Source organism: Heptranchias perlo, chromosome 22 (genome assembly GCF_035084215.1).
Source record: "Heptranchias perlo isolate sHepPer1 chromosome 22, sHepPer1.hap1, whole genome shotgun sequence".
Lineage (NCBI taxonomy): Eukaryota > Metazoa > Chordata > Chondrichthyes > Hexanchiformes > Hexanchidae > Heptranchias > Heptranchias perlo.
In genome coordinates this window covers 29442703-29467351 of record NC_090346.1, presented here as the reverse complement: position 1 = coordinate 29467351, position 24649 = coordinate 29442703, and the positions used below count along the sequence as shown (strand labels likewise).

The 24649-nt window shown below is 42.0% G+C and overlaps 1 protein-coding gene across 1 annotated transcript in view; it reads right to left on the bottom strand.

Annotated features, from left to right (window-relative positions):
- The window catches only part of abat (4-aminobutyrate aminotransferase), a 185317-nt gene that overhangs the window by 118700 nt on the left and 41968 nt on the right, over positions 1–24649 (bottom strand). Inside the window, exon 2 of the mRNA XM_068003182.1 lies at positions 7034–7163. Within this exon, the coding sequence (XP_067859283.1) occupies positions 7034–7103 (70 nt within the window). The 5' untranslated portion in view covers positions 7104–7163. The remainder of the gene's footprint in view (positions 1–7033; positions 7164–24649) is intronic.

Sequence of the window (24649 nt, the reverse complement as noted above, 5' to 3'; positions counted from 1 at the left end):
TCCACTCCTTTTATTCACCGCTCAGGTCCACTCTCTCCGCTCCTTTTATTCACCACTCAGGTCCACTCTCTCCGCTCCTTTTATTCACCACTCAGGTCCGCTCTCTCCACTCCTTTTATTCACCACTCAGGTCCGCTCTCTTCACTCCTTTTATTCACCGCTCAGGTCCGCTCTCTCCACTCCTTTTATTCACCGCTCAGGTCCACTCTCTCCGCTCCTTTTATTCACCACTCAGGTCCACTCTCTCCGCTCCTTTTATTCACCACTCAGGTCCGCCCTCTCTGCTCCTTTTATTCACCACTCAGGTCCGCTCTCTCCACTCCTTTTATTCACCGCTCAGGTCCGCCCTCTCTGCTCCTTTTATTCACCACTCAGGTCCACTCTCTCCACTCCTTTTATTCACCGTTCAGGTCCGCTCTCTCTGCTCCTTTTATTCACCGCTCAGGTCCACACTCTCCACTCCTTTTATTCACCGCTCAGGTCCACTCTCTCCACTCCTTTTATTCACCGCTCACGTCCACTCTCTCCGCTCCTTTTATTCACCACTCAGGTCCACTCTCTCCACTCCTTTTATTCACCGCTCACGTCCACTCTCTCCACTCCTTTTATTCACCGCTCAGGTCCACTCTCTCCGCTCCTTTTATTCACCGCTCAGGTCCACTCTCTCCACTCCTTTTATTCACCGCTCAGGTCCGCTCTCTCCACTCCTTTTATTCACCGCTCAGGTCCACTCTCTCCGCTCCTTTTATTCACCGCTCAGGTCCACTCTCTCCACTCCTTTTATTCACCGCTCAGGTCCGCTCTCTCCACTCCTTTTATCACCGCTCAGGTCCGCTCTCTCCACTCCTTTTATTCACTATTCAGGTCCGCTCTCTCCGCTCCTTTTATTCACTACTCAGGTCCACTCTCTCCGCTCCTTTTTATTCACCGCTCAGGTCCGCCCTCTCTACTCCTTTTATTCACTATTCAGGTCCGCTCTCTCCATCCTTTTATTCACCGCTCAGGTCCACTCTCTTCACTCCTTTTATTCACCGCTCAGGTCCGCTCTCTCCACTCCTTTTATCACCGCTCAGGTCCGCTCTCTCCACTCCTTTTATTCACTATTCAGGTCCGCTCTCTCCGCTCCTTTTATTCACTACTCAGGTCCACTCTCTCCGCTCCTTTTTATTCACCGCTCAGGTCCGCCCTCTCTACTCCTTTTATTCACTATTCAGGTCCGCTCTCTCCATCCTTTTATTCACCGCTCAGGTCCACTCTCTTCACTCCTTTTATTTACCACTGAGATCCGCTCTCTCCACTCCTTTATTCACTCAATCTCACCCTTGCTAGTACCAGCTTGGACACTGGCACCACACAACTTTAGAGGCTAGGTTAGAGGAGGTGTCTTCACACGGTGAATCACTGGGTACAAATGCACAGGAGCTAGGGCAGGGGGATAGGACGCCAAAAGTGCCAGCTCGCCAGAGGGTGCGACTGTATACTAGTTCTGCTGCAGGGGACTCAGATGCTGACTTCGAGGGCCCAGGCTATTGAAGATGACTGATGGGCATATACCAGAAAATGTTAGGTTCTCTGGGCAGCCTGCCAGAGAGCTTGCGCACAATGTCGCAGAGCATGGAGCATTCCAGCTTCAACTTGTCTCAAAGCTTCGTGCAGAGCATGAAGAGTGTTCTGCCCAACACAGACCAAGCAGTCAACTCCATCAACACCACAGTAGCGTCCCCCATGATGGAGCTTCTCCTGACAGCTCACACAGCTGTCATGGAAGCTCAGACGGCTGCTGCCATGGTTCTGACAGTGTTGACTTTTCAGGACTCCTTTCCAGAATTCTTTGAAACAATATACATTGTGGGGGAATGGATATATAAACTGTAACATAATTACAAATGATTTGTTTCACTCCAGTTGTAATGTAGGCTGTTTTATTTAACCAAAAGATATTGAACCCTGTTTTAACAGCTTATTTGCAACGAGATCAAACAGAATTAGCTTTAAGAAAAACTTAGTGGCCCTGAAATTCCATGGGCAGCGATCCCGACAGTTGCACCAGGATCACACCTGCCAATGTCCTCCAACACTGACCTCTGCCAGAGCTCAAATGGTCAGCGGGTGGACACTTCATTGTATGGTGCCACTTGGGTTGCTTCTTTGGCACCCACCTGCACCATGTGTTTGGCAGCCACTCATCTATCCCGGCCCTGTCATTGCTCATATTGGCCCCTGATCCAGGAAGTTAGTGACTTGTTGATTCATTGGCATTATCTGCTGATAACTTTAACAGATATGAACACCTCTGTTACAATGTCTCATGAATGCCAAGTGTTGAGCAGATACAAATCAGAAAGTGTCAGACTAGATTTTGGCACACTGGTGAAGTTTAACAACCCTTTGTCTGGTCTTTTCTTGTCCCAGCAGCTGCCTCAAGAATGGAACTATTATACAGCGTCGCTCACCATGTTTCTCACTTTCGGAAGAAAGCATTTACAAAAAAACTTTGAGGTCACTATGCTCCACAACGAGGCTGGCGTCTAGCATGTCCAAAAAGCTTCTGTTTGGGTGTTTGCAGTGTGGAGCTCATGGATTTCTACATGTATTGTCTTGAGAGTGTTTCTGAAAGTGCTTTTGAGCCTTCTGATCTTGGTAAGCAGGTCTATGAAGTATTGCCAGGGTGTGTCCTGGGTCATGTGGGTTTTGCATCATTCCTTGGAAGGTTGGCAGGGTAGGCATCAGATGACAAACTGTTGGGTAGATTGAACAGGAAGCAATGCAGCAGTTGCATTGGACAGTGTCTTGTTGTGTCAATCCTCTTGCGTTGGGCAGGGTGTCACTGACCATGTCTTGAAGGAGGGTTTAGTCAGTGTGTGGCTGTCCCCTGTTGTGAGTGCTTTCCCTTTAATGTAAGGATCTTGAAAGGGGAGAGTAGGACTAGTAATGGCTGCTGCACATGAGAGGTGAAAGGAACAGGTTGAGCCTGCTGCCGTTTCAGTGGAAGGTGAGCTGCTGCCTCAATCCTGTTGGCCAGCATAGGGAGAGATGGAGGATTATTCAGCTCCTCTTCTCAGAGAGGTAAGTAGAGGGCTTGAGCAGCAAAGGGCAGCATGTTTTGCGGGGAGGAGGGCCAATTCCGGTGATGGTGGCTGTAGGCCTATTGGGGATGCTCTTCACTACTGTATGCAGTCCAACCTTGTGCTTCAAATCTGCTTTTAAAGTTTGTGTTGGTGGATCAGCTGATTCTGTCAACTTGGAAACTTTAAATTTAACTGCTTTCCTGCTTGGAGACACTGGGCAGAAGTCTGGAGCTGTGACTTTTTGGGGCCTGGGCCTCAATCCAGGCACGCACCAAATGCCTACGCACCATACAGGCTCATACAGGCCTCTTAAACTGCAATTTTAAGTACAGGTCAAGTTCCTGGGCTCCAGAATGGACTCAGTTGTCCTTTCATTAATATAGTCAGACCAAACTGGATTTATTTGAGGATGTCTCTTGGTGGACAAAACAAGATGAATGTTCAACTTTTGTAACAACACTCTACTCAATTCATTCCGCCCCGACACCAGACAGCACAGAAACCTATGTGGCTCCTGTGAGTGCAACTTGGGGCATCCGCTCTCAAGAGAGGACTGGAAGGCGGCGCTGGAACGAAATGTTGAGATTGGACATTATTTTTATGAAAAAGAGCAGTGATCCTAATACTGACCCCTGGGGAACATCACTGTATACTTCCCTCCAGTCTGTAAAAACAACCGTTCACAACTACTCTCTGCTTTCTGTTCTTTAGCCAATATTGTATAGATGCTGCCACTGTCCCTTTACTCCCATGGGTTTCAAATTTGCTAACAAATCTATTATGTGGTACTTTATCAAAGGCCTTTTGAAAGTCCATGTACACAACATCAACCGCACTGCCCTCATCAACCCTCTCCGTTACTTCATCAAAGAACTCAATCAAGTTAGTCAAACACAATTTTCCTTTAACAAATCCGTGCTGACTTTCATTTATTAGCCCATGCTTTTCCCAGTGCCAATTAATTTTGTCCCCGATTATTGTCTCTAAAAGCTTTCCCATTACTGATATTAAGCTGACTGGTCTGTAATTGCCGGGTTTATCCCTCTCCCTTTTTTGAACAGGGGTGTAACATTTGCAATCCTCCATTCCTCTGGAACCACCCCCATATCTAAGGAGGATTGGAAGATTGTGGCCAGAACCTCCGCAATTTCCACCTTTACTTCTCTCTGTAACCTCGGATGCATCCCATCTGGACCGGGTGACTTTTCTACTTTGAGTACTGACAACCTTTTAAGTACCTCCTCTTTATCTATTTTTATCCTATCCAATATCGCTACTGTCTCCTCCTTAACTGCTACATTGGCAGCATCCTCTTCTCTAGTTAGAACAGATGCAAAGTATTCATTTAGTACCTCAGCCATGCCCTCTGCTTCCACAGGAAGATTTCCTTTTTTGTCCGTTTTTATATCTCCTCTGTACTTTCTGTATTGAGCTTGGTTCTCTACTGTATTATGAACCTTATATTTGTCATAGCCTTCTTTTTTCTGTTTCATTTCAATCTCTATATCTTTAGTCATCCAGGGAGCTCTAGCTTTGGATACCCTTCCTTTCCCCCTCCTTGAAGGTCTCCCATTTTTCAATTACTGTTTTGCCCATCAATTTTTGATTCCAATCCACCTGAGTCAGATCCTTTTTTAACGCAGTGAAATCAGCCCTCCTCCAGTTAAGTATTTTTATGCTTGATTGTTCCTTGTCCTTAAACCATAACTATTCTAGACCTGATGATATTATGATCATTGTTCACCAAATGCTCCCCCACTGAAACATGGTTCACTTGCCCCACTTCATTCCCTAGAACTAGATCCAGTGCTGCTTCCTTCCTGGTTGGGCTGGAAACACACTGATCAAGAAAGTTCTCTTGTACACATTTCAGGAATTCCTCCCCCTCTTTGCCCTTGACACTGTTACTGTCCCAGTCTATATTGGGATAATTGAAGTCCCCCATTATCACTATTCTATAGTTCTTGCATCTTTCTGTAATTTGCCTGAAAATCTGCTCCTCTCTCTCCTTCCCATTATTTGGTGGCCTATTGTATACACCCAGTAACGTATTAGCTCCTCTATTGTTCCTTAATTCTAACCAAATAGATTCTGCCTTTGACCCCTCAATTACGTCATCCCCTTCCAGTGCTATAATAGTTTCTTTGATCAATACTGCCACCCCCTCCCTCTTTTTTTCTTTCCCTATCTTTCCTGAATACCTTGTAGCAGAAATATAAAGTTCCCAATCCATTCCTTCTTTGAGCCAGGTCTCTGTTATTGCCACTATATCATAGTCCCATGTGGCGACTTGTGCCTGCAGCTCACCAACCTTATTTACCATGCTACTTGCATTTACACACTGAGATAAAGAACCAGATAATTCATTTTAGTGATGTTTATTTAGAGATAAATATTGACCAGGACACCAAGAGGACTCCCCTGCTCTTCACCGAATAATGTCATGGAATCTTTTATGTCCACTTGTGAGGGCAGACTGGGCCTCAGTTTAACATCTTATCTGAAAGATGGCACCTCTGACAGGCAATATTGGGTTGCCCTGAGGCAATCAGGTGCAGAGATTGTGCCCTGCACCCCCTGCACTCCCGTTTTTGGGTGCACTCGAATTCCTAGGCCAGTGACTTGTTAGATAGGGAAATGCTGTAACCATTCTATGCTAACAATATTGCACAACAGCCATGACCAATTAATCCCTTTTTGGAATGTGTTGGTTGAGGGAGGAATGCTGGTCAGGAGATCTGGAAATTTTCCTGCTTTTCTTTGAATAGTGCCATCAACCTGAACCAGACAAACACAGGGAAACGTGGCCTCAGTTTACTGTCTCTTCTGAAGGACAGGACAACATAAGAACATAAGAAATAGGTGCAGGAGTAGGCCCCTTGAGCCTGCTCCGCCATTCAATAAGATCATGGCTGACCTTCTACCTCAACTACACTGTCCCGCCCTGTCCCCATAACCCTGGATTCCCTTAATGTCCAAATAATGACAACATCTGTAAATGTGAAAATGACATCATTCTAAAATACTGCCGTTTCCACGTATAATGGTAGACACCTTGCCAGGGCCATGTAAACAGTCTTTCGTGTTATCTGAATTCACATTGCAAACTGGTTAACAAATCTCCAAAATTTCCTTCAGCCACCTAGGTCCCAATCTCTGGAATTCCTTCCATGAATCCCTCCACTTCTCTCCCCTCCTTTAAGACTGTCCTTAAAACCCACCTCTTTGATTAAGCTTTTATTCACTCATCCTAACCTCTCCCTTGGCTCAGTTTCCATTTCCCATACACGTCTATGTAGCACCTAGATACACTTTTCCACATTAAAGGTGCTATATAATGCAAGTTGTTGTTGAATAACCTTTTGCACACTGTATGACCACAACATTCAATGTTTCTTAAATATTAAAGGCACAATTTTATAATATTTAAAAGTCAGTACCAACATCTAACCTCCTTTCTTCTAAATCTACCAAAGATTCTCTTAAAATAAAAAATAATTCATAATCTTGAAGTAAAATTGAACAGATACTAAATTGTGTCATACCAAACACAGAAACCCAACTGCAGATCTATGTAGTTGTTACATTTTACTACTGTACTGGGTTCTTGCCCATCCTAAACCATCATCTAATGAATAGAATACATGGTTAGGGCCCTACCTATTTCTGCTCTTGAGCAACCAACAAATGGTGCAAGCAAGCAACATAGGTTACGTCGCCTTTGTGATAAAGTATCTCACTTCCTCACTTCTTCCTCCCCACTTTTCAGATAGCTTGATTCAGCTCTGTAACTCACTGTGTAACAGAAAATGTATTCTCTAGAAGAATGAATGGCTGAGAAATCTGTTGTGCCCCACACCAACGAAGTAACCATCTTGACGTAGAAGCTGAAAGGACTGTAAATCTAGATGTAGATGAAATTTTGCATATTTCACATAATTTCTTATGAATGAGAGAATACTCACGGGGCAATGAAAACTTCAGGTTCTGCTGCAACATATAAGTTAGTTGTCGAGAGAAGAGAGTGGAAGCCATCTTAGATTTCAAGGTCTGAACGTTCACAGGCAATGCAACTCAAACTCCCAGTCGACAGGTCTGTAGAGGAGAAGATAAACGTCACTCTGAATAGGGCCTCATTATGTTATCCGCATTGCACTGAGTGATTTTCATTGCTCATTGGTGGTGATGTTTCACTGCTATTTTGTACTACACAGCTTTGTGCCTCAAGCAGATTTGCTAAATAAAAATCTACATATAGCTCCCATATTACAGAAAACCAAGTCAATTACATAACCATGCTGTTCATTGGAAGACTGACACTACATGTGACAGTTTTATGCTTTAGGCAACAATGAAATTTGAATCAGAGTCACAATCACAGAAATCGCCACATTAACAGAAGAGAAAAGATGTAGAAAATTAAAAGCTTTTCAAGAATTATTTCCATCAATATACCAAAAGTTGTCTTGGCATGTTAAATAAGCCCTTTTGCTGCACTGATGCACAAAATAGTGTGTTTTTATTAATTATTTTTATTAATTATAACTGATTATTGACAAATGGAAGTCATTTTGTCAAGATTGCTTTATCCAATGAAGTATAACTACACATTCTGTTTACACAAGGGCTTTAGCAATGTATATAAATAATTTCATTAAATAATTCAACAAGAGAAGTCCTTAGTCAAAAGCAAAACAACTCAATTTTTGGGGAGGGGGAGAGGCAATTTTTTGTGATGAAAGGTGAGGGATGTCCGTGTTGGGAAAGATATGCCTTTCCACTTTTGCCACTAAATATCAGAATCAAGCAATCCCCAGTGGGTTAGTTTCTGAATAAAGCTTCCTTCACTCTGTCCAGCGCCCGGGTTTCTACCGGCAGGGTTGGGGAACATGTAATTGTCTCCTGTGTCATCCTGCAGCCCAGAGGACAGTGGGACTCCAGAGTTCTGCCACCCTCTGGCCCAAGGCCAAAGACAAAAGAAAAACAATGGGGGAAATTTTAACCCCCAAGAATGGGTGGGTTGGGGGCAGATGGGAAGTTAAAATAGTAGAATTTTGCAGCGTGACCATAACCTGGCTCCAATGCGTCCACTCCTGGGTTTAATGGTGACGAGTTTGCTGCCTGTGAGTAACATACTCGTCGGACACTGGTCAATAACTAGCACAGGCGGTTGGGTACATAACAGAACAAATTAACTGATTATCATATGTTAATGAGGCAATTTTAAATTGAATTTAACAGGCAATATAATTTATGACTCCGACACGGGTTTCCCAGGCCGCGGGAATCCCGGCAGGTAAAAGGAGGCAAGAAGGGCCAGATCCATGAGGTAAGTGCCTTTACTGCACTGCTTGTGGGCCAGGAGGAGCAGGAGTGCTTCCCCGTGGCTCACCAAACTTACCTTTTATCATCCCGCGGTCGGCCGAACTCCCCCCGCACTCTCACAATGTCCGATGCGTCCCAATCCTCCCCCCCCAACAATGTCTGACTTCCCCCACTCCCCCACAATCGCCCGCCCCATCCAAAACCCAAAGACCCTGATCTCTCCCTGGATGCTTTCCCGCTGAACAGGCAGTCTGTCAATCTGACTGGCTGTTGGATACGAAACCTGCTGAAAAAAGTTTGAAGACATCCTACCGTCAAATTCGTCCCGACGTGTCGGAAACTCTTACTTCTGGATTTCCCTTCCGAAAATCCTCCCCCCACTATCTTTCCAGCTCCAAGTTAATATCCAGCCCAATATGCCGAATGAATACCTCTTTATTGCTCCAGTGTGACATTTCCATTTCCCATACCAGCCATTAATGAACTAATATTCATGCAGCTGCAATCATTAATTCAGGTTGCATCAGTAACTCTAATTTAAAATGTGTGCTCATTAATTTAGCTCTTTCACACCTTCAGCTTCAAAATTTCCAAGTTTGTTCTCCCAGTGATGTCGTTAACAAAAGTAAGCATTTTCCCCCTGTGTAAAGTGTAACCAAAAAGACGTGGACAAACAGGAGAGCAAGACCAGTAACAGAACTTTCTTCTATTTTTATTGCTAATCTGAGTCTAGATCCCAAGTAAAATGAAACATTAGAAAAATATTGCTTGGTTTGGGCTAATCATGAGAAACTCCAGCAGAATTACACAAAGGGAATAACAACAAAAAGTGAGTCAACTCATTCAGACTGAAGAGTGAATTATACAAAGAATAGGGAAGATCTAGACCAAAAATTAAAGAATAATTTTCAAAAACTAATTACAGATTGTTTCCACTGGCCAGCAGGATGCTAACAAGAAGGAACACCTTTAAGGTTATCACAAAAAAAAGTGAATGGGAGGTTAGTGAAAATGTCTTTACACAGAGGGTAGTTAGAACGTGGAATTTGGTGCCACAGATCATTGCTGAAGCAGAGTCCTAAAATATTTTAAAAGGGAATTAGGTAGTTGCTTGAAAAAAAGCGGCAAGGAGAGTGAGCAGGAGATATGACTACATGGCTCATATGGAGAAATACATCAGTGTAAACTTGTCGGGGGGGGGGGGTCAAATATGCTGTAACAATCTGTTATTGTATTATTTAATGAAATAAGTGTGAAGCCATAGAAGAGACCAGTAATAACGTATATACAGAACTACAGCAAAAATATACTTTCATGAACAGCCCAAGGAGTAGTTTAATGAGATTTAATTTGAAAAATGTATTTAATTATCACAGAATCATACAGCACAGAAGGAGGCCATTCAGCCTATCGTGCCTGTGCCGGCTCTTTGAAAGAGCTATCCAATTAGTCCCACTCCCCTGCTCTTTTCACATAGCTCTGCAAATTTTAGCTTTTCAAGTATATATGCAATTCTCCTTTAACAGTTACTATTGAATCTGCTTCCGCCACCCTTTCAAGCAGTGAAACTGAGCAAAAACATTCTAATGAGGTCCTGCCGTTAAATTCGGCAGGACCTCCGCCTTTCCATTTTTCTGATCATAACAAGTCACTGTGTAAAAATATTTCTTCTCATCTCCCCTCTGGTTCTTTAGTTGCCAGGTTTCTCGAATCCCGGGAAACCCGGCCTGCATCTGTTAAATCCAAATGGCTGCCAAAATCTGAGGCACGGAGTCTCATTAACATATTATAATTATTATCCCGCCTCTCGAGAGCAGATTACTTACCGACCCCCAACCCACCCCAGAAGTTGGGTTTCCCATTTTTAAGAATTTATCCTCTCCCCCACCCCTCCATTTGCCAATTATCTTAAATCTGCATCCTCTAGTTACCGACCCTCTTGTGCGTGGAAACAGTTTCTCCTTATTTACTCTATCAATACCCCTCATAATTTTGAACTCCTTGAGTAAATCTCTCCTTAACCCCCTCTGCTCCATGGAGAACAATCCCAGCTTTTTTAGTTTCTCCACATAACTGAAGTCTGTCATCCCTGGTATCATTCTGGCAAATATCCACTGCACCCCCTCCAAGGCCTTGACATCCTTCCTAAAGTGGTACCCAGAATTGAACACAATACTCCAGCTGAGGCCTAACCAGTGTTTTATAAAAGTTTAGCATAACTTCCTTACTTTTGTACTAATGAGGTCCTGCCGAATTTAACGGCAGGACCTCATTAGAATGTTTTTGCTCAGTTTCCCGCCCGACCAGAATGAGGGGCTGGCTGGCTGACAGGTGGGAAAGCCTGCTGTACAAGGCCGCAGCCGGGGACCGGAGAAAAGGAAGGGAGGGAGAGATCGCTGTGGGGGTAGAGGTTGTGGGGGTGGGTGGAGAGATCACGGGGAGAGGGAGAGATAGCGAAGGTGGGGGGGGGAGGGGGGGGGCTGAGAGACCGTGGGGCGAAGAGATCGCGGAAGGAGAGATTGTGGGGGGAAAAGAGATAACGGGGGTGATTTCACGGAGAGGAGAGATCGGATTGCGGGTGGAGGGTGGAGAGATCGCGGGGGGGGGGGAGGTCGGCCGATCGCGGTGAGGGTTGGCAGATCGCTGCAGGTTAGCTCGGAGGGCCAGAGGGGGAGCATTCCTACTCCTCCTGGCCCATGAACAGTGCTAGAAAAGCACTTACTAGCTAGATCCAGCAGTTCACACCTCCCTTCAGCTGCCAGGTTTCCCGAATCCCGGGAAACCCGGCCTGCATCTGTTAAGTCCAAATGGCTGCCAAAATCTGAGGCACGGAGCCTCATTAACATATTATAATTATTATCCCGCCTCTCGAGAGCAGATTACTTACCGACCCCCAACCCACCCCAGAAGTAGGCGCATTCGCGGTGGGTTAGAGTTGGGTTTCCCATTTTTAAGAATTTATCCTCCACCCCCACCCCTCCATTGTCCCACCAGTCCTGTAGGGTTAAAATTCCCCCTTATTTCTCTATTTATAAAGCCAAGGATCCCTTATGCCTTTTTAACAGTCTTCTCAATTTGTTCCGACCCTTTTAAAGATTTGTGTCTGTGAACTATGATCAACAGCCCTCCAGGATTGTCCTGGAGTCTCCAGTAATTAAAGATTAATCTCCTGCACACCACTGCAAGCAAGCTGGGAGAAAAACATCGGGGCAATGAAAAAAATTGTTTTTTTTTCTCATTTTTCTTTATTGGTTATAAAAATATTGGAGATGGGGAAAAAAGGATGTTTGACTGGTTGGGGCGGGTGGATGCGGGAGATCACATGATGACATCTCCAGGGATACGTCCAGCCAGAGTTGGCAACCCTACTATGCACCCCAGGTCTCTCTGTTCTTGCACGCCATTTAAAATTGTACTATTTAGTTTATAATCCCGCACCTCATTGTTCCTCCCAAAATCCATCATTTCACACTTCTCTGCATTAAATTTCATCTACCATGTGTCTGCTCATTTCACCAGTCTGTCTATGTCCTCCTGAAGTCTATTACTATCCTCCTTTCTGTTCATTACATTTCTAAGTTTTGTGTCATTTATAAACTTTGAGATTATGCCTTGTACACCCAAGTACAGATCATTAATATATATCAAAAAGAGCAGTGGTCCTAATGCCAACCCATGGGGACAGCACTGTATATTTCCCTCCAGTCTGAAAAACAACCATTCACCACTACTCTCTGCTTTCTGTCTCTTAGCCAATTTTGTATCCATGTAGCCACTGCCCTTTTAATTCCATTGGCTTCAATTTTTCTAACAATTATGTGGCATATTATCAAACATCTTTTGAAAGTCCATATACTGTACACAACATCAACTGCACTACTTTCATCAACCCTCTCTGTTATTTCATCGAAGAACTCAATTGCTCTGCAGTATTTAGTCTTAATTGTTGTAATCTATCTTGAGAGATCTTAATACCATTTAATGGTGAACTCGTGACATTTACCATACATTTGTAATGATTAATTAACCAATAATATGTGCTGCAATGAGACTGGGTTTTTTTTTGCAATTGACTTGTGGCTAAATCAGCATTTTCTACATTTTTGGGGAGCCTTTCTAAGCGTATTTTGCTCAACCACGGCTCGATTACCAAATTCAGTCATATCAAAAAGGGTAATCAGGCTGCTTGAGAAGTGTGAAAGGAACATTATTAAAGGTGCAGAGAAAAGAACAGTTGCTGGGTTACGGATGCACCACTTGTGGAATGCAACTGGTCACAATTTAGTTGGTTGATCTGGGGGTTTGAGGAGAAACTTTATGTAAAAACTGTTAGAGGTAGCAAAAACGCCAGTTTCTGAGCGGATATAAGGATTAACAAATTACTTCCCACAACAAATCGCCATTACCAACACTTCTCACCATGCCTTCTCTCATTCTTCAATGAAAACAAGTTCTGTTCATTTTATTGAGTCTCTCAACACATGTTAGAGCCTCAAATCTCAATCATCCTCATTGCTTATTTTTGCTCTTCTTAATGTCCCTTTATGTAAAAATTAATTAATATTACTCCAACTATCCTGATGCAAATATTGTTTATGAGTAATGTAAACAGCAGAAGAACCAAAACAGCAGAAGTTGCTGAACTCCACTGGTCTGTATAATTGCATAACTGATTAAATCCTTTTACAAGATCTATTTGTGCTCTCCCAGTTTTAGCAAATTTGACAAGTTTAATTGGTTTTGATATCCAGGTCATTTATATTGATTGAAAACAATAACAGTTCAAGTACTGACCCTTGCTGAACTCCGCTCAAAACTCCCACAGTCTGACAATGTAGCTCTTATGAGTACCCTCGATTTCCTTTTTTTAAAATCCATGTTCTACCTTGAATTCCTGTGGCTTTTAGTTTAACTAAAAATCTTTAATTTGGAACTTAGTCTAAAGTTTCCTGGAAGTCTATTTTTAAAAATTATTCCTTCATGGGATGTGGGCGTCGCTAGCAAGGCCAGCATTTATTGCCCATCCCGAACTGCCCTTGAGAAGGTGGTGGTGAGTCACCTTCTTAAATTGCTGCAGTCCGTGTGGTGAAGGTTCTCCCACAGTGCTGTTAGGTAGGGAGTTCCAGGATTTTGACCCAGCGATGATGAAGGAACGGCGATATATTTCCAAGTCCGGATGGTGTGTGACTTGGAGGGGAACGTGCAGGTGGTGTTGTTCCCACATGCCTGCTGTCCTTGTCTTTCTAGGTGGTAGAGGTCGTGGGTTTGGGAGGTGCTGTCGAAGAAGCCTTGGCGAGTCTGTGGATGGTTCACACTGCAGCCACAGTGCGCCGGTGGTGAAGGGAGTGAATGTTTAGGGTGGTGGATGGGGTGCCAATCAAGTGGGCTGCTTTGTCCTGGATGGTGTCAAGCTTCTTGAGTGTTGTTGGAGCTGCACTCATCCAGGCAAGTGGAGAGTATTCCATCACACTCCTGACTTGTGCCTTGTAGTTGGTAAATATGTTCAGGTATGCCATTTTCTACTTTATCCATAATATTCTCAAAGTCAAGAACGTTTGTCAGGGAGGATCTACCCATCTAAATTTAAACTAACTACTAAATTAACCCTTGGAATAGATTTGCTGGTCTGGATTCCTGACTGACATTATTTTAACACTTTGGTAGCCCAAAATAAATGGACTACTGCCAGTGTTAAAATAATACCAATCAGAAAATCCAGGCTATTATTTCACTGATGCTGCTGATGTTAGTCTAATGGGCCTGCAGTTAGCTAAATTTGTGATTCTTTTTAAATACAGGTACCTACTTGGGCTGCTTTAAGTTCTGCAGTCACTCAGATGCACTATCGTGAGAATCATATCTGGTGTACTACGGAAAATAGACAGCAAATTAGTATTATCCTAGTCTCCCTGATCCTACTGGTTGAGAAACAGCCCACTCTACCAACTTGGTTTACCCTAAAACAGCTCATTATTTCCATGTTCACTTTGAGCTGGCAGTCAATAGCAACTGCCAATTATTATTTGTTTATCTCATCATTACTAATTTCTACTCACATTGACTCTACCATCTCTCCTTCTGCTGTTTACATTAATCCTATCAATAGCAGCTTGACAACAACACAACTCCTCCAGCAGTTTAACAGATTTATCTTTATCAAATATTTTGTACTTTGCCAACTCCACCTACCCCATTCCTGTTCATAGCCATGTTTCTGTGATACCAAAAATAGCTATACTTTCACCAGATACATACTGTAGCTTGTTTCCAATTTCTTTACATCAGTACAAAAGCATTTACATAGCAATCAAAAACTTCAACACCTGTATATATCTATTCAAATATTTTATTACACTTCCATTTCCTTCTTAATTCTGTACATTATTTCTTCCTAAGTGATGCACAGCAATTATCATTGGCTCAGCCATATTTAACAATGTGCCTGCCCTCCAGCCTCGAAATGTAGTTGAAGTATTGCTTCTATCACATCACCACCTAGTTATATGTAGACCAATATTCCTGTATTACTTCCTTCTACCAGAACAAGTTCACCCCCATTTACCAATAAAATCAGGTGCTCTCCTATACACAGCAATGAAACAGCCACTCATCAATTATGATGCTCATTCTTTCAATGTCTCAAATAACACCTGAAGCATTATTTTAACACCTGAAGCCTTGTTTTCTTTGACCTGACCCACCATATTTTTATATTCTTTCTTTAGCTAATCAGAACTTCTGTCCACAATATCATTTCTCCCTAAGAGTAATCCAATTGCTTGTTCAAACTTATTCTTCTTTACTATCATTTATTTTTGTTAAGATTGTTTCTGATATTTGTGGAAAACAATCATCATGTTGAAGGGTCTCCAATCTGAGCTACTGACAAATCTAATTGGGTTCAGTTTGCCCAATTTGGAATACATCTAACGCCATAACCCATTTAAATAAATCCAGAGATTAGGCACAGTAGACAGAGCCAATGCTTAGGGACTGTCAAGTGTGCACAGGGCTACAGCTAGAGTTTAAGCTCTTAAAACTGTGCCACCTACCAGCACAGCGAACTGGTAAACTTCCTGCTGCTTGTTCAGCCAGGACCGCCATACTGGTTAACTTGGAATATTATCTGGAGCTGTGTGAGAAGATCCCAGTGACAGATTCCATTAGTTAAGTAGGCTAGCTGGCCAAAGTGGCAGGGAAAGTACTCCAGACTCATTGTAGACCGAAGTGCATCTGCTTTTTTTTCCTTTTACATTTTTATTATTTTTTTCAAAGCATAAAGGCCGGTTGCAGATAAGTATGAGCACAAAGCAGAACAAATTAACACAAGCTTTCCTGGATTATTTCCATTCTATACAGGCCTTTTAAACACACAAGTAGCTCAAACTGAATTTAGCCTGGCGTGTGTCATTTCGCCCACATACAAAGTTATGGGCATCCTAACTAAAGTGCTCATTTCCAGAAGTATTGAGATATTTATTTATTAGTTTAAAAAAAATTAATAAAATTGCATTATGCTTTTTTTCTGGATTTGAAGGAAAACTTCACAATTACAATGTAGTAGGATGGTCCCAGGTTCAAGCTCTGGCTTGTGCTGAGTTAGCTGATTTCAGTCACGATAGCTACAGTTGGCCTTGGCAGCCCCAATCTGTGCAGCAGAAAATTTGGTCAGAATGCCTGCTCCTCATTGCTCTCCATTGACGCCTGCTGGAAATGTGTCCATGAGGACAGAGTTAGGATTAGCAATAATAGGGAGAGAGAAAACAGGGAACTACAGGCCGGTTAGCCTAACATCAGTCATCGGGAAAATGCTGGAATCCATTATTAAGGAAGTGGTAACAGGGCACTTAGAACATCATAATATGATTTGGCAGAGTCAACATGGTTTTACGAAAGGGAAATCGTGTTTGACAAATTTATTAGAGTTTTTTGAGGATGTAACTAGCAGGGTAGATAAAGGGAAACCAGTGGACGTAGTATATTTAGATTTTCAAAAGGCATTCAATAAGATGCCACATAAAAGGTTGTTACGTAAGATAAGGGAACATGGGGTTAGGGGTAACATTACCATGGATAGAGGATTGGGTAAGGGACAGAAAACAGAGAGTAGGGATAAATGGGTTATTTTCAGGTTGGCAGGCTGTAACTAGTGGGGTGCCGCAAGGATCGGTGCTTGGGTCTTAGCTATTTCCAATCGATATTAATGACTTAGATGAAGGGACCGAGTGTAATGTATCCACGGTTGCTGACGATACAAAGCTGGGTGGGAAAGTAAGCTGTGAGGAGGACACAAAGGGTTGATTTTACAATGGTGACGGGTTAGCAGCGGGGGTGGAGGTGAAGGTGCACGTGGCAAACCCGCATGAACAAAACTTATCGTTTCTGACGCGATCGCATGGTGATTGCTGATGATTAAAGTCCTCTCTGGGTTTCGCACCCGGCAGCCTGATTGACAGGCTGGCTGCCGTCAGGAGCTGCAACGCGATGGGGGGGAGCGGGGGGGGGGGAGAGAAAGAGAGAGAGAGAGAGTCGTCATCCGGTACTGGAATGGAAGATCGGGGATGGGGGAGTGGAAGATCGGGGGGAGAGGGGAAGATCGGGGGTGAAGAGGGGGACATCAGGAGGACATCGGGGGGGTGAAGAGGGGGACACTGGGAGGACATCGGGGGGGTAAAGAGGGGGACATTGGGGGAAGAGGGGTACATCGGGAGGGTGAAGAGGGGGAAATTGGAGAGGGAGACATCGGACATCGGAGCGGGGTGCAAAGGTTCATTTTGTGTCTTAACTTCCTTCTATGGTTTTTTATTTAATTTATTTAGTTTCTTTTTGCCTGATCCGGCCCTTTATGCCAGGTTTCACCAGGCGTGAATCAGAAGCAGTGGGCAAGCCGCCCAGGTAAGTTAAGAATCGTTACAATCACTTAATCTGTCACAGGTAAAGTGCCTTAAGTACCTCAATGAGGTACATTTGGCTCTTTAACTGTCAACCCGCCAGCTTTAATTGCCAGCGGGACTTCCGTTTTCGGGTTACCCGCGCGCACACAGGTGGGTCCCTGGGAAACTTGGAAGTCAGCGGGTTGGAGCTGGCTTCTGAACCCGAACGGGATTTCCGCAATTTTCGGAGCCCCCCACCCCCAACGCACCCGCAATTGCCCCCTAAAATTGAGCCCAAAGAGTCTGCAAAAGGTTATAGACAGGTTAAGTGAGTGGGCAAGAAGGTGGCAGGTGGAGTATAATGTGGGGAAATGTGAGGTTATTCACTTTGGTAGGAAGAATAGAAAAACAGAATATTTTTTAAATGGTGAGAAACTATTAAATGTTGCTGTTCTGAGAGACTTGGGTGTCCTCGTACAAGAAACACAAAAAGTTAGCACGCAATTAGGAAAGCAAATGGCATGTTGGCCTTTATTGCAAGGGGATTGGAGTACAAACGTAAGGAAGTCTTACTACAATTGTACAGGGCTTTAATGAGACCTCACCTGGAGTACTGCATACAGTTTTGGTCTCCTTATCTAAGGAAGGATTTACTTGCCTTAGAGGCAGTGCATCAAAGGTTCACTAGATTAATTCCTGGGATGAGAGGGTTGCCTTAAGGGGAGAGGTTGAGTAAAATGGACCTATACTCTGGAGTTTAGAAGAATGAGAGGTGATCTCATTGAAACATATAAGATTATGAGAGGACTTGACAGGGTAGATGCTGAGAGGTTGTTTCCCCTGGCTGGAGAGTCTAGAACTAGAGGGCACAGTCGCAGGATAAGGGGTCGGCCATTTAAGACTGAGATGAGGAGGAATTTCTTCACTCAAAGGATTGTGAATCCTTGGAATTCTCTACCTTAGCAGGCTGTGGATGCTGAGTCGTTGAATATATTCAAGGCTGAGATGGATAGATTTTTGGACTCTAGGGGAATCAAGGGATATGGGGATCAGGCAAGAAAGTGGAGTTGAGGTCGAAGATCAGCCATGATCTGATTGAATGGCGGAACAGGCTCAAGGGGCCATATGGCCTACTCCTGCTCGTATTTCTTATGTTCTTATAGTGCCCCCCCCCACTACTATTGATTGGCCCACCATTGATACCACTATCCAGGCTCACATATGAAGAATGATCACCCTGAATGAGTTACTAGAGAGCTGTTGTCATGTGTAGAACAGTTCCCCAGTACAATTTGCCATCTTCAGGTAAGGAAAATTAAGGGGAGAAAATTGGAGGAGAAGGAGTGAAAAATCACATGATTTTAAAGGTTGTTGATGCAATCTTAACAATTTCTGGTGGGCTCAGTTTTCTTCTCTCCTTTTTCTTGCTAGGATATAGTTCACCCTCCAGCACCTCTCCCAAGTTACCATTCTTTATGTGTGGATTATTTGCAGAAATTAAACCCACTATTTCCTTTAAATATGCTGCAGTAGTAAAAGTACCCAGCTCAGGATTATCAGTGCAGCACACACATTAAACTTTACTTCATCAGGTTGAAAGTTTTCTTCTAATGTAAATACAGTTTCACATCATCTCTTTTGAATGTTGTTGCTAATGCTGCTTTTTGTCCCGAATGTGACAAAAATCTTCCAAAGCAATTTGAATCAAAATGAATAGACAGCTGATACACATTGAATCAATACTGAAAGGGGCCTGACACTTGCCCTTGAACAACTCTTTGAGTAGGTCATCCCCTGTTCTCCAATACACCAGTGAAACATTTAGCAGACCGTAGGAATGGAACAAGCAAATGCTATTTGGCTCATCTAACAAATAGAATCAAGGCTGGAGTGAAGCAGATACCAGTTTGAGACCAAGAATTAACAAATAGATATTAGGAAGCTACGCAATGGGCAAGAATGTTCCATGAGTGAATATGTATCAGTGCCCCTCACTGAGCAAAATGGTTGCATAACATAAGCATGGGTAAGAGAAAGTAGGAAAAATTAAATACAAATTTAAAAAAGCCAGTTTTCATCATGGTAACTATTGAAAAAAACAAAGTGTTCAGTGCTTTTACATTAAGACTTTTGTGGCTTGAAAGTTTGGCTGGAACTTCAGTGAGTTACTGGTGAGAATGAACTGTTAAATCTTCCTAGGTGTGTTGTGTTCATGTGAAAAAGCAAATCTAATATATAAATCCATGAACAAGTCATGCGGTGCTGAAAGAGTCCATGGATTTCAGGGGGAGTTTGAGATTCTGCTTTGCTGATGGAAGGACTATAAGGAGATTTTAAATGCATGTGTTAGGGACCAATGGGAGACAGCAAAAAATGCTGTATAAAATGATAAGAGTAATCTGCAAAGTAAAAAATCTGCCAGCACCACATAGTAGTAACTTGAGACATCTTCAAAATTAAATATCATTATAGTTATTAAAATACATTAAAGGTCTTGAAACAGAAAACTGCTTCTTCTTATGGCTAAAAGATGTGTTCAGTCACTGATGCTGCTCAGCAGGCACACAAAGTTTTGTTGCCCAAGAATCATACAATCACAGAATGATACAGCTTAGAAAAAGGTCATTCGGCCTATCTTGTCCATGTTGGCTCTTTGAAAGAGCTATCCAATTGGTCCCACTCCCCTGCCCTTTCCCCATAGCGCTGTAAATTTTCCCCCTTCAAGTATTTATCCAATTCCTTTTTGAAAGTAATTATTGAATCTGCTTCCACCACCCTATCAGGCATTCATTCCAGATCATAACAACTCACTGCATAAAAAAAAATTCTCCTCATCTCGCCTCTGGTTCTTTTGCCAATTACCTTAAATCTGTGTCCTCTGGTTACCAACCATTCTGCCACTGGAAACAATTTCTCCTTATTTACTCTATCATGATTTTGAACACCTCTATTAATTCTCCCCGTAACCTCCTCTGCTCTAAGTAGAACAACCCCGCTTTTCTAGTCTCCCCATGTAACTGAAGTCCCGCATCCCTGGTACCATTCTAGTAAATCTCCCCTGCGCCCTCTTTAAAGCCTTGACATCCTTTCTAAAGGCCGGTGCCCAGAATTGGATACAATACTCCAGCTGGGGCCTAACCAGTGATTTATAAAGGTTTTTACACAAAAAGAAATTATTTAGTGTTTGAATTTTTCACAGACTATAACATCATTGCTGATTGTGTAGGCCTAGAGACATATGGTAAAAATTGTAAAAAAAAATAATTCAGCACTGAAAGGGTTTAAAATAAAATTGATATCCTTGATATGAAGTAAACAAAATTTAGGATCATTATGGCAACTCGATGAACAACAATATGGCGAGGCAACTTTTACTGTATAAACCATGCTTAAAAGTTTTAGGCCAAAGAAGATCAAAAAACAAATGACGGGATCGCCCTGGAGCTATCCTGTGTAGAATGAGTATGCACTTGAATCACTTCCCTTGTGTTGCTTGCTACTATTCTAAAAATGTGAATTGAAAAGCACAGCTGTTCTACTGCGATTTGAAAAGAATTCCTAGAAATCTCTGTAGATATTTATCAATGGGTCGTAATAAGAAATATTGTAGTCAAGCAAAATGGTAGATATAACTCAACAGAAGAACGTTTCTGAAAATATGAACTAGCATATTCTTGCTTGAGATGATTTGATTATGTAAACTAGTTACAGGTTTGCTTAAATCTAGTTTCCAGATTTGTAGAAATTGAATGTTCACCTAACAGCCTAACTAAAAAGCATTATCCTATGATCTGTCTGATCAGGTTGACTGCAGAATGTTATCCAAATAACATTGGATTAAAGTGCTTGAAATTCACATCATTTTTGGGATGTACGTTGCTATGTAGGAGTGATATACAATGACAATCTCCCTTTAACAGATGTTTTATTGAAATATTCCATCTCTGAAAGTGTTAAATATACTGTGCTGCTGTTGTCCAGACAACAAAAGGAATTCTGTGTATTGCTGAGATCATCATTATACTATCAATGTGCTGAAAAAACCTAGGAAATATTGTGCTTCATTAACAAGTCAAAGTATTTATAGAAATTGGTTGTAAATCCTTCTGGTAGTGGTTTGCTCACTGCAAGAATAAAGTAGCATAAAGCAATTTAAATAATTTGCAAACAGAAGCCATACAGGAGAGAACCAACACCCTACTTCCTAAATCAACAAGATGTGAATCGGGGGCAATTTTAACCTAACCTGCCTATTGAGAAACTGACCAAATCAGTTACAACACTGATTTTACACCTCACCTGATTTTACTCTCCGTTGAAGTGAATGAGCAATTTCATATAGGTCTCTGCAAATTTCTCCTCTCTTCCACATTTTTTATGTGCCTCAAATCAACAATACTATTCTTCAACATTACGTTACAATGAGGAAACAAAAAATGCTACCAGTTAAAAACTATTAATTACACAATAAAGATTATTTGTGTTACTCAAAAAGCCAGATCCCCTTCAAAATATAACATTGTACAAGAGTGACTTCAGATGACCGTTCCATTTTGTGCACTGTGTAACTTTCATAACATGATATTTGCTACTGCTCGTTTGAATGTTAGTGTATTCCACTCAAAGACCTCCAAGCTGACATATCAATACCACTACAGTGAACATGATAAAAACATTTTCAAGGTTTGCAGTGTAGCCTACATTTAGCCTGAAACTATTTAAATTCTAACCAGACAATAGCAAAACCACAATCAAAGCTCAGTCTTTGTCAAGTGGATTATCATATTTAAATCTCAAATCATAAATACAGAAAGGATGACATTTCAGGGAAACATGTGTAGATCTTGCTTTGTTCTCATTAATGAACATAAGATGCATGATAGTCAGCCACAAGGGTGACTGGAGGAAGCATTTCTAATGGGTGAGTAACAAGCCTGCCCATGCAGAATCTTGTGAATTCATTCTATACAATTCAAGTACAGAGAACTGAAGCATGTACATGCCTGATGCAAGGTTTCTCAATTAAGATTTTATCTTTCTTATGATGTATTGAAGTGTCAGTGGAAATTGAACATTTTTCTACTTTTTGCATTCAGTCTCCACATCAAACACTCTCAGGTCAGGTACACTACAAGCTACGTGCACATTAAAATCGATTTACAATATCTGTTAGGCTACGTTCACACTGTAAGTGTAGTGTCAATGCAATGCACTTTTCCTTTGCATTGACACTGCAGTTATATTGTAAATGCAGCCTGGATCTTGAGTCAGGGTCCAACCCGAGCAATAAGACCCCCTGGAGAAGGTAGCCCCACTCCACTCTGCTTCAGAGTCAATTCGGGCCTTGACACTCCACGAGGGGTAGTATTAACTTCGGGTGATAGTGGAAAGTGGGCGATATCATACATCTCTCCCGATTTTCCTTTCCATTGACTTCAGCACAAGTTCAGCATTGATGCGAAGCCAAAACCACACTGACTTTAATGGAAAATAAAACAAGCTGCCAATTCGCTATTGCCATTTATGTGCTACCACCCAAGATGGATTTATAGCCCAATATTTTAACTTACAGTACTGTCCAATTCTTAACGCTCTACACTCAGGATTTGTAATGTGGATTGTCTGTGCAGCAATGCTTTTGCTGATATGCCTGAAGATTAGGAATCATGCTAAAGTCAAACATTAAAAGGCCATACCAATAAATTCAAAGGGCATTTCAAGCAACATGGTGCACTTGCTTTATAGCAGTCTATGAAACTTCAGTGAGAGAAATGGAGGAACTGCAATTTTTGCAGACTACAGGTAGCAGTTTTTGAGAATATCAGCTTTGAGGTCAAGAATATTGTGTGCCATCTGCGGGAGAACATGACAACATTTATGAAGTTATGTCAGAAGGTCAATGCAGCCTCCTATGCAAAATAATTCATTACAGATCGCCAGCATAAATGGCAACTATCGGCATTTCCCAGTTCGTGTTCGTCATCTTTACTGACAAAAATCAGCCCAGGATATAATGTAGCTGAGCTGCCCCAGATTGTTCTTCTGTGCATTTGTGGCTAAATTAGGTAGTTCCTCCATTCATGAGCATTAATGTGAGGCACCCAGGCACTTTTAGATCAGATTTGTGGCTCTAATTTTCTCATAATCTTTGGCCAGCTGAATTCTTTATTCTGACCCAGAAGCTGATAATTTATTATTTTGCTATTTCCACACCTAAATGTGATTCAGAATAAATAAGAAAATGAAAACAATTAGGATTTTTTAAAAATTGTTTATCAAAAGCATTTTAATTCAGATATGAAGAAGCAGTTCTAGTTTGATAAACCTCCATCCTGTGGCAAATCCAAAGAATCCAATATACATTGCCCCAATTTGTCCATTATTAGTGTGTTTACACTAGAAGTTTAGCATCAGTTTTAAGTGGCTTCAGCTTAGCAATGATGTTAAATTTGTTGAGTCTAAGTTGGGTGCTCAGGTGTGAACAGACTTCGAGGAGAAGCGGAGTGAGATTCCTGACTCCAGAATCAGATTGGTACTTCAGTTGTGTAAATGCACCTTTATATTGTTTCAATACTTTAATGATAAATGTTCATGCACATAGTGGGAGCAAATTGTGACCAACAGGCAGGGACTTAAAATAATCTTTTTGATAATTTTAATGATTATCGTTATATGGTCATGTGCATATTAGAAATACAAATCAGAAGCATGCGTACTCCATCGGGGTAATTTTAACCCTCAAGAACGGATGAGCTGGGGGCGGGTGGGTAGTCAACACTGTAGATTTCATCAGCGGGACTGCAACCCGGCTCCAATTTCTGGGTTTAACCTGGGCGTGTTTGGATGCGCGCCCGCAGCTGAAACCTGGAATTCGCGTCCCCTTTTAATGCTGGTGGGCGGATTGTTAATGGGACAATTTCCTACTTGAAATACTTAAGGTAGGTAATTTTTTGTGGATTCTGAACCTGAAACTAATTTTACCTTACCTGCATGGGTTTCCCATGGCTTCTCAAACTTGCCAGTGAAACAGAGACGAAATTTATGCAGAAGTTGATTTGGTCCTTTAAACCTGTGATTGACACATCTCAAGAAAAGCTCAGGGGTTGCAGCAGTTCTCTCAGGCAAACGTTTGGCTGAGTGTTGTTTTTGTTGGGTCTCTATTCATTCATCCAGCCAAGACTCAATTAAATTAAATATAGAGAAAATAATAAAATGTAAATATTCTGAATCAAGATTGAGTATGTGCACAAGCTTATATTTTTAAGAATGATGACAAAATCTGAAATATTGGAATAGTTTGCAGTCAAGTTACTTGAAAGAATCATAAAATTTTGTAACAACTTGTCTCTTCTGCTAATATAAATTATAGCAATAAAAATATGT